A 12354-nucleotide genomic window follows, 5' to 3' on the forward strand; every position below is an offset into this window, starting at 1 on the left:
TCCCACATTGAAGAAGCCAAAAACAGACCATTGCTCAATTATTCTATAAAAAAACAAAAAAAAAAAAACAAGACTGGGCTGTATCATCACCAAAGCTATTTCAGTATAATAAAGTAGGTTAAAGGTTAGTGTAAAGTGAAAAGGATTTTGACTGGCATAAAAGGATTAGAGGCGGGTAACAGAATACTGTAAACTCATTTGTGCGCCTTATTATCCAGGCTTTGAGCATGATTTCTGAGGTGCTATATGTATACAACACCTTCAAACCCCAATTCCAATGAATTGGAGGACATTGTAAAACCTAAAAAAACAAAAAACAGAACACAATGTTGTGAAAATATTTTTCAACCTTTTTTTTTTCCCCCTTTTTTCATCATCATTGCTCTCCTTTTTTTAAAAAAAATAAATAAAATTATTTAAAAAAAAATGTTTATAATATTTTTCAACCTCTATTCACACAATTACACGATACATATATTTATTGTTGAAAATGTATCAATTGTATTTTTTTATTCAATATTATTATTAGCAATAATTATTGCATTCTGTTTTTATTTACGTTTTATACAACATCCCAACTTCATTGGAAATAGGGGTTTGTCCGTAGTGAGTCAAATTTGGCACATAATTATACACACCTGAAGTGAAGCCCAGAAAGCAGAAGACAACTGAACAGATTGCAGAGCATGTTTATGGATCAAGAACAAATATAAGTACAACCTAAACACTCATTTATCAATTAATTTACATATCAGTTTGTTCTGAATTTGTTCCTCTTACCTACATTTGCTTCTTAGTGTTCATTCTGGATGAATGGAAATGAATTACCACACGTCTTGAGTCTTCCCATGAAATTAACTTTTTGACACTGCAAAAGTGAAGACCAATTTCTCATTTGATAACATTTTCATACCCTGCAGCTGTAACGCTAGGATTTATTTTTTCGTCAACACAGCATTCTTTCTACAGTTTTAATTATTTAAGGCCTCATTACAACACAATCTAACCACTGAGAAAGCTGTTTTGGCCAAAACATAACTTGTTTTACTCAGCCTCAGACTATAAACAGGAACTCCCCTAATTACGTGTCAGTTTTCACATTCTCGATCGTGTCTGTCTGCGTGCAAGACAAACAGGATAATTTGCTAGTTATCACAACTTGATAACTAAGTAAAGATTTTGTAATAATAATAATAATAAACCTGATGAGTTGTTGTATTTGCTGCTTATTTATGTTCCAAATGTTTAGCATGACCTAATGGTACATGGTCTTTAACTCATTCACTGCCATTGACGGCTTTAGACGTCAAAAATTCATTTTAGCAATTTCTATTAGTTTAACATTTTTTCCACTTTTATTAACAAGGGTATGAAAACCTAAACAAAAATGTATTGTACATTTAGAACAGATATAAAATTTGTGATTAATCGTGAGTTAACTAGAGAAAAAACTATTCTTATTTTTTAAAGAAAAAAATATTACAATTATTTTTTTTTTTTTTAAAGAAAAGGTTCTAAAAAATGACTACATTTTTTAAACGTAATTAATCGCATGACTTCACTAGTTAACTCACGATTAATCACAAATTTTATCTGTTCTAAATGTACAATCATTTTTTTATAGTTTTTTTTTAACAAAAGTGGAAAAAAAAATTTAACTAGTAGAAATTGTTCAAATGCAATTTTGATGTTTATAGCCCTCAATGGCAGTGAATGAGTTAAAAATGACCCATGTGGACATGCATGACCTAGTAATAATCTTGTTATGTACGTTTTAGGCATCTCAATCCCTACTGTATAAGTCTACTGTATTTTTTTCCCCATCTAACACATGAATTTGTTCATTTAAATCGGCATGCTGCAATCTGCTTCAATGGACGACTCCTCTCCCCATTAGCCCGTTAAATCAAAGTAACACTATATCCTAAAACATCTACTATGAAGGATAGAATAATGAGCACGTAGATCCAAATTTAGCCTCATGCTCACCTATTAGCTACTTATTGTGGTGGCTTATGCACCACATAATCAGTTCCCCACTGGGATTTTATTTTCTGGCCTGAGTCATAATTATCATGATGAACTCAAGAACGATGGATTAACCCCATGGAATTGTCAGTGACCATCTGCCTGTCTGTCCATCGTTTGGCAACTATTCCTAATCTGTAACACATGGAATTAAACTCGAAATGGAACATTAGAAATGCTCTCATTAAAGAAAAATCCTTTCAATTCCCTTTTTACATTCATTGATTGTATTAGAACCACTTTAGGAAAACCAACGCATAATAAATCTCAGTGTTGAAAAACAGTAAGATACAGTTTCTCCTGAATTCACCAAAGTAATATCATACGAAGCACACAGTTTTTCTTTTTTCATTTCTAGGATGATTACACAAGTATCACGCACGCCAGTGATTGCCACAGTTCACTCACAGATCATTTGAAAAATTAATTATTTATTGAGCAAAATGAAATTTACAATGACAGAAGCATAATGGCACTGCTCTCTCTCTCTGTTATTCAAGATCTAGGATGTAGTTCAATAGCAACACATAATGGTGAAGGTCTGCACTATACACGTTACATTACCTACGATATCATTACAGCACTGTTAGCACTAGACTTTTACACGACATACGGTATGTATCTACATATATTGAGCAGATTACCAAAAACCTGCCCAAACACACAGATCACACAAAAAAACAGGTCCACTGAGAAAGCCCAGTGTCAATTAACAGTCAAGAATGACATTTGTTTGTGTTTGATGTTAAACAAATGTAGGTCTAGACAAACCCTGGGGCCTGAAAGAGCTAATCTGATGCCTGTCTGATAGTTACATCACCATGTAGACGGCCAACGTTCAATTCTATATGATGTGTGTCCAGGCTCCGAGTCCAGGCTGCTTGGCAAATGCTGAAGACAGAACATCACTCATGTTTTTGTCATGAGACTATTGCTACCTCAATGTTTTCATGCAAAAAAATAAATAAAAATAGTAGCTATAGCTACTATACACTGATGTGGGATTAGAGTTTCAGACTGAACTTGATCTTCACTAATTCATCACTCTCTAACGTCCACCCACAAGTCTCCGTCTACTCGTTTAATTTAGAGATTGGTGTGCATAATGCTGCAAGTGCAATTTAGTGCTGCTGCTAAATGACAGATTAATCACGCTGGTGTGAGCCGATGTAATCCGATTCCATTCAAATTCATTCTGGGCAAATCTCATGTCGTCATACAGTGGGCTTTAGTTTCAGGCAGTCTAAGGCAGACATGAGCAAACACACGCAACAACATCCAACCAAAACGCACCGCGACCTTTAATAAACACTACAAATGAAAAAAAGGTGCATTAACTGGCCACAACATTAGGAACACCTGCTTATTGAGTTTGATTCAATGCATGTGTTTTTTTTCAAACATAATCAGTTTTGATTGCTTAATTGTTGATACATTTCATATGCACTCATTTATAAGCATTTAATTATTTTTTGTGGCTATTTACTCTCGTGCAACAAAAATCACTGTTTCTAATAGCCTCTCAGAGTTCAAAAAGTTAACATATTAGAACCACATGTCAGTGTATGATTCTTAAACCACTACAATAATAAATATATTATTAATTAATACCTCTACGATTAAAACTGACATGAGTAATTGTGTTTAAATGTATTTGTGTGTTTTTTTCTATGTTTTTTTTAAATATCAGTGGCGAACCAATTTTGATTTGCAATCCCGACCTGGCTGCAGAAAGCACAAATGTAATGATGTGTGAAAAGGTTGCATCTCTATTTTATATTACAATTAAACAATAATGTTATCCCGTATATATCCCTTGTAAGTAAAGAAAATGCCATGCTTATTAATATCTATCTATCTATCTATCTATCTATCTATCTATCTATCTATCTATCTATCTATCTATCTATCTATCTATCTATCTATCTATCTATCTATCTATCTATCTATCTATCGCAAATTAAGAAACACTTAATTTCAATTTGGTTCCGTCATGATTTTATTCCTAGCTGAGGATGAATCCATCATGTTTTCATGACGATTGCTTTTCCTGACCTCGCCCCCTCCCCTCCCTCCCTCTCTCTCTCTCCCCTCGACTTGCTCGACAATCGACTTGCTCCCTCGCTCGCACACCAAACTCGCTGCGCTCAGTCAGTCCTCTGCAACTTTTGCAGACTCCTCACTCCACAGACATGTCGTACAATAGCTGAAAGTCAACCTGTCATCGTGGCTCGTCCTGGGAGCCTGCGGAGAGCAAGCCACGCAGGTGGGCTCATCTGGATCGTGGTCGGAACCGCCGATTGAAAGACGCCCCGGACCGGATGGGAATTAGGAGCCTTTTCGTCACTAATGAACCGGGCCAGTAATGCAGGAGACCGACGCGGTACTCTCATCTCTCGTTCAAGATGGCAGATTTTTATTGAGTTTTGAACGGACGTCTCTGTTTATTGTTTGCCATGAATAACAGAAACCCTTGCACCGATGGCCCCTGTATACGAAGGTAAGTCCTGCTGTTATCTTTGAAACGAAGCGGGGGGGATGCTTTGCACCCTCACGTCTGTCTTCGTTCTGTCAAATCATTCAACATGCAGTGTTTACTTTTGCATTTATTTCAGACACTCGGCTTTTATGCTCTCGCTACTTGGTGGTCACATTTGAAAGACGATCTGCACTGTCAGACAATTCTGCATGCTTTTACATAGAAGAGTCATTATGCAAAAGAAACACCTGCAAAAGATCCCATCTGTGCTCTTCGAATGAATTAGAAAAGGGACACGGAACGATTGCTGGCATTCCAATCCCCTCTCTTTGTTGCATTTCACATTTATGTTCAATTGAACCCGAAAAGCATGCACATATGGTCTTGCTGATTCCACTGTTAAAACAAAAACCCAATTCAATTTGCTATAGTCTGCAGCGATGTGCCCGTGACTAATTCAATTGGATGCCACCCATTAAAGCTTATCCGTTTGCTGTCACTTGGTTGCGATTTTAAAATACTGTCACACTGTGACGAGTGTACTGTAATTCACGAGCAACAAACTCAACAATCGCTCATGCAATCGTGCATAAATATGTTGTAGATGGAAAGCAATGCAATCGGCCCATTCAAATTCCTCGTACGATCCGCAATTGGCGATGCTCGTAGTGAAACAGATGGTTGTTTATAATTTCAAAACCTACTAGTAATGCTTCACTCACTAGCAGCTAGTAGCCTGCATCCTTTAGATGCCATTGAGGCTTTCTCACCTCTTATAGTGTTTCCCCCCCTCTTTTTTTCTGAAGTGCAGCACGCTTGCGTTCCCACCGGAGCCTTATGCAAATGAGAATGCATCACAAAGCAAATAATGACCCCTGATGTCTTTAATATTTGTTTAGCTTCATGTTCAATATTTTCCCTTAGTTACTCCATAGTCCCTCTGCTGGCATCAAAGGGAATCTCTTTGTTTTTATTACCTAACCCTAACCAGAAAAGTAGAAGGGATCTTTCCTGAAACCGAATTGTTAAGCAGCATCAACTGTGTCCGCTTATTGAAAGATTGAGGTGATGGGGCTTTGAGGCTGTTCTGACATAAAAAGGAAAGTTGAATGTGAGATGTCCGTGCTAAAGTTAATTAGTGTAAATTACATTCCCGGCTTTTCCTTTGCCTCTGAGGGGGAGAAAAAGACACCAGGGGAATTAATTACCTTGACTGTTCCCCCTCAAAGTTGGAGAAGGTTGTTACTATGTGCAGCTGTCATGGAAATGACCAGTCTCCTTTGGAAACATTTTTTTGGGGGCCTTGAAATAAAGTAAGGGCCCATAATGTTGATTACTTTCCCTTGGCTACAGGTTGGCGACTAGCACCTATTAGCCTAAACCTGTATGATGAACTATTTCCTCTCATTTGTCGTTAAGAGCAAACAACATTTTTCAGGGGAGATTTACACAAGAGCAAAAGAGATATTGTTAGTTGAAAGGATTATGCAAAAACGACATAACCAGTTACATAAAACTTTGAAAGGTGCAAAACAAATGCTCAACTACTGTCTCTGGATTTGCAGAACTACTTATTACCTTTGCAAGGCGTAACGATGACCCTCTTTATACCATACATTTTGGTCCAGATTCGTATACAGTCCAGTGGTTCTGGGTTCGAATCACCTTCTAGGACTGTTCTCTTGTCTTCAGGTATTCTGGCTTCACCATTGTTAGGTTCACTGAAGACACTAAATTGTTCAGAGACGGAAATCTAAGAGTGAGTTGGTTGTTATTATGTTTCCTGCGATTGACTGGCGACCAGTTGTGACTCCAGGGTATATCTCGCATCTCGCCAAACTGGGAATCGGGATAGGCACCAGCTCACCAGCTTCACATAATGAGGACGATAGAAAATGGATGAATGGGATTTGAGGAACCAACCCCCCAGCCCAGAATTCTAAACCTTTTCTTATTGAGTAGTACTGTATTCTTTTTGTTAAAGCGGAAGCCAACCCCAAATTTTTCCTCCCAATATGTTGTATGTGCCCCCACTTGTCCAAATACGACATTGTGATTAATATTGTGCTTGTGGAATACGAATTAAGCGGGCAAATTCTATCCGTTTTTATCCATCTCAGGGGGCCTCCATTTTGTTACTTGTCGTCGACTGAAAATGTTCATCAGTTGCTCAGGGCTCAAGTAAAAACCGATCACGGCTCAGCTTCAGAAAACAGGTGAATTTTTGCTATTGACTTCCCCTTTAGAACTGAACCATTCCAAAAATGTACAGTCAATTCATTTGACACAATCTGTTGTCACTTGTAAGTAAACACACAGAAAAAACAACCAAAATGTGACACTCACCAACTTATTAGCTTTTTTTTTTTTTTTTTTTTCATTTTTAAGAAGAATTTAGTTTGTCTTTCTGTTGTTTCAATTATATTTGAACCATTGCTCTCACCCCAAAACAAAATACATGGTACAGTCCTTTCAGTTGTGTCACCCCCCATGGGCCCACTAACACAGCGGCAAACGAACACACACAAAGAAGACGCTTCAATTTTTTCTCTCTCTCTTTTGTTAGAGGAGTTTATTTCTGTTTGCCATTTGAGTTACGATTGAATCATTCCTCTCAAACTGAGGTTAAAAAAAAAAAGTCCATCTATTCATTTTACGTCATCTTCTGTGAATCAGGAAGTGGCCTGCTAACACACAAATAGATGTTTTTCTCACTGGTATTAGCCGTTCAATTGATGTCATTTTAGTTATTTTTGTCCATGTCCCGGTTGCTTTAACCTAACCTAAGTGTATTTGCCATTCGTCCAAACAGAGGGTATTTGGGGTTTCAAGTACATGCGCATGCAAAAAGCTTATAACCGTAGCTTGTGTATAATGTTGTCACCTGTTTGCTCAGTAGACATCTGCTCACACTATAGCTCAAGCAGGATTCCGTTGAGGATTCATTCGTTCATGCAGGCAGATGGGAAAAGTGTGACTCAGACCCTGCTGAGGACAAAGGTGGTACCGAGCACCGCAGTGTCAGGAGCAGATTGATGTTTGATTAATCCACACACACAGCCACAGATTTGGATTTTTTTACCTTGTGCGTTGTATACAAAGGGGAATGTTGGTGCGGGGAATGTACCCTGCCCTGACTTGGAAGGAAGTTTCTCCTCCTAGGACAGAGCAACTTTCCCAGAAATGACTCCCAACTGCATCTCCCTCCTTCCTCTGCTCACCCTTGTTTGTTGCTGCTTGATTGATCTTTTCCTCATGGGCCGCGACCCAGGATTACAGTCCAAGGTTGTGCCTTTTTAAACCTTGATTAGAATTGCAGGAAGAGGTCTGGGGGCTTTCGCAGTCCACGGCCGGGCCACACCTTGTTGGGGATGGATTCCCAAGCTTTCAGAATGGTGTATTGAGTTCAGGCCTGAGGACAGAAGAAAATGTTGACAAGAGATGATGTGACACATGAAGAGCTTACATGGAAGGGCAGTCACTTTGGTTAGGGTGACAAAACATCCTCTTTTGCTCGGACATGTCCACTTTTTACATCCTGTCCTGGTGGCCGAGAGATTTTTTATAAATTCATTAAAATTCGTTGCACGACAAATAAGAGGCGGCGTGCACTGTGTTGGTAAAGTTAAAGTTATAGTACCATTGATTGTCACACCCACGTAAGTGGGGCGAAATTCATTCTCTGCATTTGACCCATCCCCTGAGGGAGCGGTGAGCAGCAGCAGAGGCCGCGCTCGGGAATCATTTGGTGATCTAACCCCCCCAATTCCAACCCTTAATGCTGAGTGCCAAGCAGGGCGGCAATGGGTCTCATTTTTATAGTCTTTGGTATGACCCGGCCGGAGGATTGAACCCACAACCTCCCAGTCTCAGGGCGGACACTACCACTAGGCCACTGGTCTGGTTTAACGCAACTGGTAGACTGCAGACTGCTCCCAAGTTGATTGCGAGGGGTGTAGGGTTAAAAAAGGCGGATTATGTGTGTCCGTTTTTTTTTTGTTAAAGGAAAAAGTAGGTTAGCCTTTTACTTACCTTACTTCGTGAGCATTCAAATAAGGTCTTGAGCTGTATCAGTGGGCCAGAAATTTAGCTCACTGGTAGTGCTCTGCGCTCCTAAACCGGTGACATGGTCGCAAATGTGGGATTCCCACCCACTTGCTCCGTAAAAAAAACAAAAAAAACATTTGTAGTTTTTACTTTGTAGTGCTATATGCTTTGTTTTTGTATTTCCACTCTTTTGGGAAGATTATGTGGGATTTGTTTTTGTGCGTGTTCATGTTGATCCAAAAGCTGCTTGATCAGATTCCTCATATTCTTCCACATATCTTACCAAGTACAGAGGCACAGTCCTGTTGGAACAGAAAACGGCCTTCCTCAAACTGTTTTTGGACACGTTCCATAACTTCTGGCTCATCTTTTCAAATGCTCCTTTTGGTCTGTTTGATGAGGGTTGCCTGCTCAGAAATGCCTCTGAAAATGGATAAACCATTTGAAAAGAAAGAAATAAAACCTCCCGATTTTTGTGCTACTGATTTGCTAAACGCACGTGCTAAAGACTTGGAATACTGTATTTGAGCTCTCTCAAAGCAATTCCAGAGTGGCAAGTGACGGTTTTGGAAACGGGAAGGGTTGGACAAAACAAAAGACATCAGGGTGCCGCAGGAGGACCGATCTAGAATTTGAGAAGTGGCTATTTCAAAAGGGTCAACTTAATGGCTTGAAATATGTAAGATTTTTTTTTCTCCTTCTGTTTCGCATGCTCTATGCAGTCACTTGAGTCTTCTGTTTTAATGCTCCTGACACATTTTGCGGACCTCTGGAAAACTCTGAAAGCATGGCTTGTCTCTACCACATCAGTTGCTGACAGTTCATTTAGATCAAAGTGGAGGAGTGTTTTGAAGGGCCCTTTTCTCCTTTAGCACTGTTGTTGATGCGTGGTGTCAGTTTGGAACAGCTGCTTCTGGCTTTGAGGAGAAGTAATGGTCGCCAGTAAGTAGGAGTGGTATATTGGGCATCATACCAGTTGTTCTACCTACAGGGCTTCAATTAATGTGCCAAAATATATGTGTTTTAGTACAGTAGTAGTAGTTCATCTTCACAATCTAATGATATTGTTGCTTTCATTTAACAATTGCAGCCGTAGTTGCTGTTTACAAATTTTTTTAAAGAAATCGAGTACCTACCAGCGTACCTAATGATGTGGCCGATGAGTCTAAAGTATATTCAAGAGTAGAGTTGCTCAGAACAATGCTTTGTGTACATAATAGTAACTGAAAACACATTTGTTTTTTGCCCACTGGGAAAAAGAAGATTATCTATGATTGCTTGCTTTTGCTTGTGTAAACTTCATTTTAAAATGGATTCGTAGCATTTAGGAAACTATTTTCTCCTTATGCCAACCCGCTAAAAATGTACCCCTTTGTAGTTCAGGCATCAGCACGATAAGAGGAGAAATATCTGATGAATGTTGTTCTTTGTCACTAAATGTGATACCGCCAGTAAAGTGCTCAATGGTGTAATTAGGTACGATAGAGAGAGTTTCTGTACCGTCTGGCACATCCTGTGTCCTTTGATGTGAGCCGCAGTTCAAACAAAGAGTCACATGTTACCACAAGAAAGTGAGCGAACAAGACCTGTTGTTGGGTCTATTAAGCAATAATTACAACAGTGATACAGAGAGCAGCAATGTCAAAGTTAATCGCACAGGAGGCCAAAACTCACACACACTTCAGGTCGTGCTCCGCACAGGATACAGATGTATTGAACAGCCTAAAACTAAATCATTTTGAACATGAATGTGAAGTGTTGGTGTTTATCAGTGAGGTGACTCCCATGTGATGTTTTGTTCGTTTTCAACAAATGGTACCAAAGATACTGAGCAGAGTGTTTAAGATGCATGTACACGGAGCTATATGTAATGATCACAGGTAGCCTTTCGGTAAGACAGCTCTACATTACGGGATTTGAAGTTAGTGTGTCAACAGTGCGTCACATTAAGCCATTAAAAAGATTTTGTAATGTGGTAGACAATTAAAGGATGCGGCGTTTCTCAGCATGCTTTGCTGTTATAATTGTCAAGTTTGACTGTGCTATCATAACTCTTTAATTATATGGTATTTTGTACAGACATCATTTCTAATTGTGAACAGTTAAATTATTGTTAGTTTTAGTGACGTGAATATGCCACCCTGGGTTACCATGTTAGTGCAATTAATGACACTCTGGTCTCTTAGAGGCATGGGCCGATATTAGTTTCTGATGGTATGATAACCATGATCAAAAATATTGGTATCATGGTATTAAAATTAAGCTCTAACATGACCCTTTTGGGGGGGAAATATTTAAGTAAATAAAAACAAAATTTTTATAAACTATATTAAGTACAGAAGAAAAGTATCATGTTAAGTATAAATAAATAAATACATAAAATAAATGACTAAGTAAATGTTAACCTTCTTCTTAATAAGTCACAGTGTCCCTTCATTAGTGTTGGTGAGCTGTTTTAGAACAGACCTGTGGGCTACTCATATTGCCCCTGAGGCTATTTAGTACCCGCTGGCACCTTGTGTTTGCAATATCTTGTCTTGCTCCCTCCCTCCTCCTCTCTTACATGCCAAGAAGTCCTAAAGAGACAAAAAAGTAAAGTACCATCAGAAAAGAAAAGGAGGTATCATTACAGCAAGTTTTAGCAGTTGGAACTTTTTAAAAAACATGGTAAACCGTCAAACCAGAGAATTTGAGAACCGATTGTCTGTTTTTTTTCAAATGTAAAATAGGTGCGCTCGAGAACAACAAAGACAGCATCCAGTGTATGCTAATGCCCTTTTTTTATGCTGGCTGCCAGGGCCAGTCCCATGTTATGTATCAAATACTTCCCACAAGTCAGATGTGATTGCATACCGGGTCGGGAGTTTGTATGCCACAGAGCATGAAGGGTAACTTTCTGTGCTGATCTTGTCAAAAAGGCTTTGAAGGGTGCATATGTACATAATGCAAACTTTAATTACTCCACATTGCATTCTCAATTTGCCATTTCACATTAGCCGCCAGCCTCTCAATTCTCACACATGCATGATGTTTGCCTGCCCCACCCCCTCCACATATCTTTTATCTGTCCCCTCCATCCTGCACTGTTTGTTGATAAGCTGTGAGGCCATTGGCCAGCACACATGGTGCCCATGTGACACTTTAGCAGAAGCCCGATTGCCAGATTGTACAGCACATGTAGTGTGCGTGTGATGTGTCTGCGTGTGCTGGTTTGATAAGATGGTCTGGCTACTGCAGCTTTTCTGCCCTTCTTAATCATGTCCCCCTCCACCCATTAAGTTCCCGCCATGGTCGACCCTTGGTTTGTCCGCTTGCTTTGTTCCATCACTAATCCTGCATGCCAAAACCATCAACTTGTATTTTGGTTTGCATTGTCCCAATTCATAATCCCTTTGTTTTTCTTTGCCTCCCATTTTTCATCAGATGTGTCACTCTTTGAAAAAGATGTTCTGGCTTGAGCATCGAAAACGTTCAGCCTTGTCCACTTGAGTGAAGTGTGTAACACTATACAGCAAGTAACAACTTGAACCAACACCCGTAAAGAATTTACCATTATGTGAAGAACAAGTATCTTTTATCTATATTATAGATAGAAATATCAACAGTTTTAGTGTCCACATCACAAGCCAAACAAGCTTGCACTCCTGTCTCGAGCTGCCTGCTCTGAAGGAAGTGGAAGGGAGGGCTGTTTGCGGCCTCGTCACAGATGGCTGCAGGTACAGCGCCATGCTTGGCTAATAACCAAAGAACTTCAAAGCTCAGGCGAGCATTCAGGCCCATTACTGCCCAAAGCCAGGAGG

At 39.3% G+C, this 12354-nt stretch overlaps 1 protein-coding gene across 4 annotated transcripts in view; it reads left to right on the forward strand.

The window, feature by feature from the left end:
* The first annotated feature begins 4153 nt into the window (after positions 1-4153).
* hipk2 (homeodomain interacting protein kinase 2) overlaps positions 4154-12354 on the forward strand; it is an 87122-nt gene continuing 78921 nt past the window's right edge. For all 4 annotated transcript variants that reach the window (XM_077567493.1, XM_077567492.1, XM_077567495.1 and 1 more), the window contains exon 1: positions 4154-4528. In XM_077567493.1, coding sequence (XP_077423619.1) covers positions 4510-4528 — 19 coding nt within the window. In that variant the 5' untranslated portion in view covers positions 4154-4509. The remainder of the gene's footprint in view (positions 4529-12354) is intronic.

This window comes from Vanacampus margaritifer, chromosome 6, assembly GCF_051991255.1.
Source record: "Vanacampus margaritifer isolate UIUO_Vmar chromosome 6, RoL_Vmar_1.0, whole genome shotgun sequence".
Lineage (NCBI taxonomy): Eukaryota > Metazoa > Chordata > Actinopteri > Syngnathiformes > Syngnathidae > Vanacampus > Vanacampus margaritifer.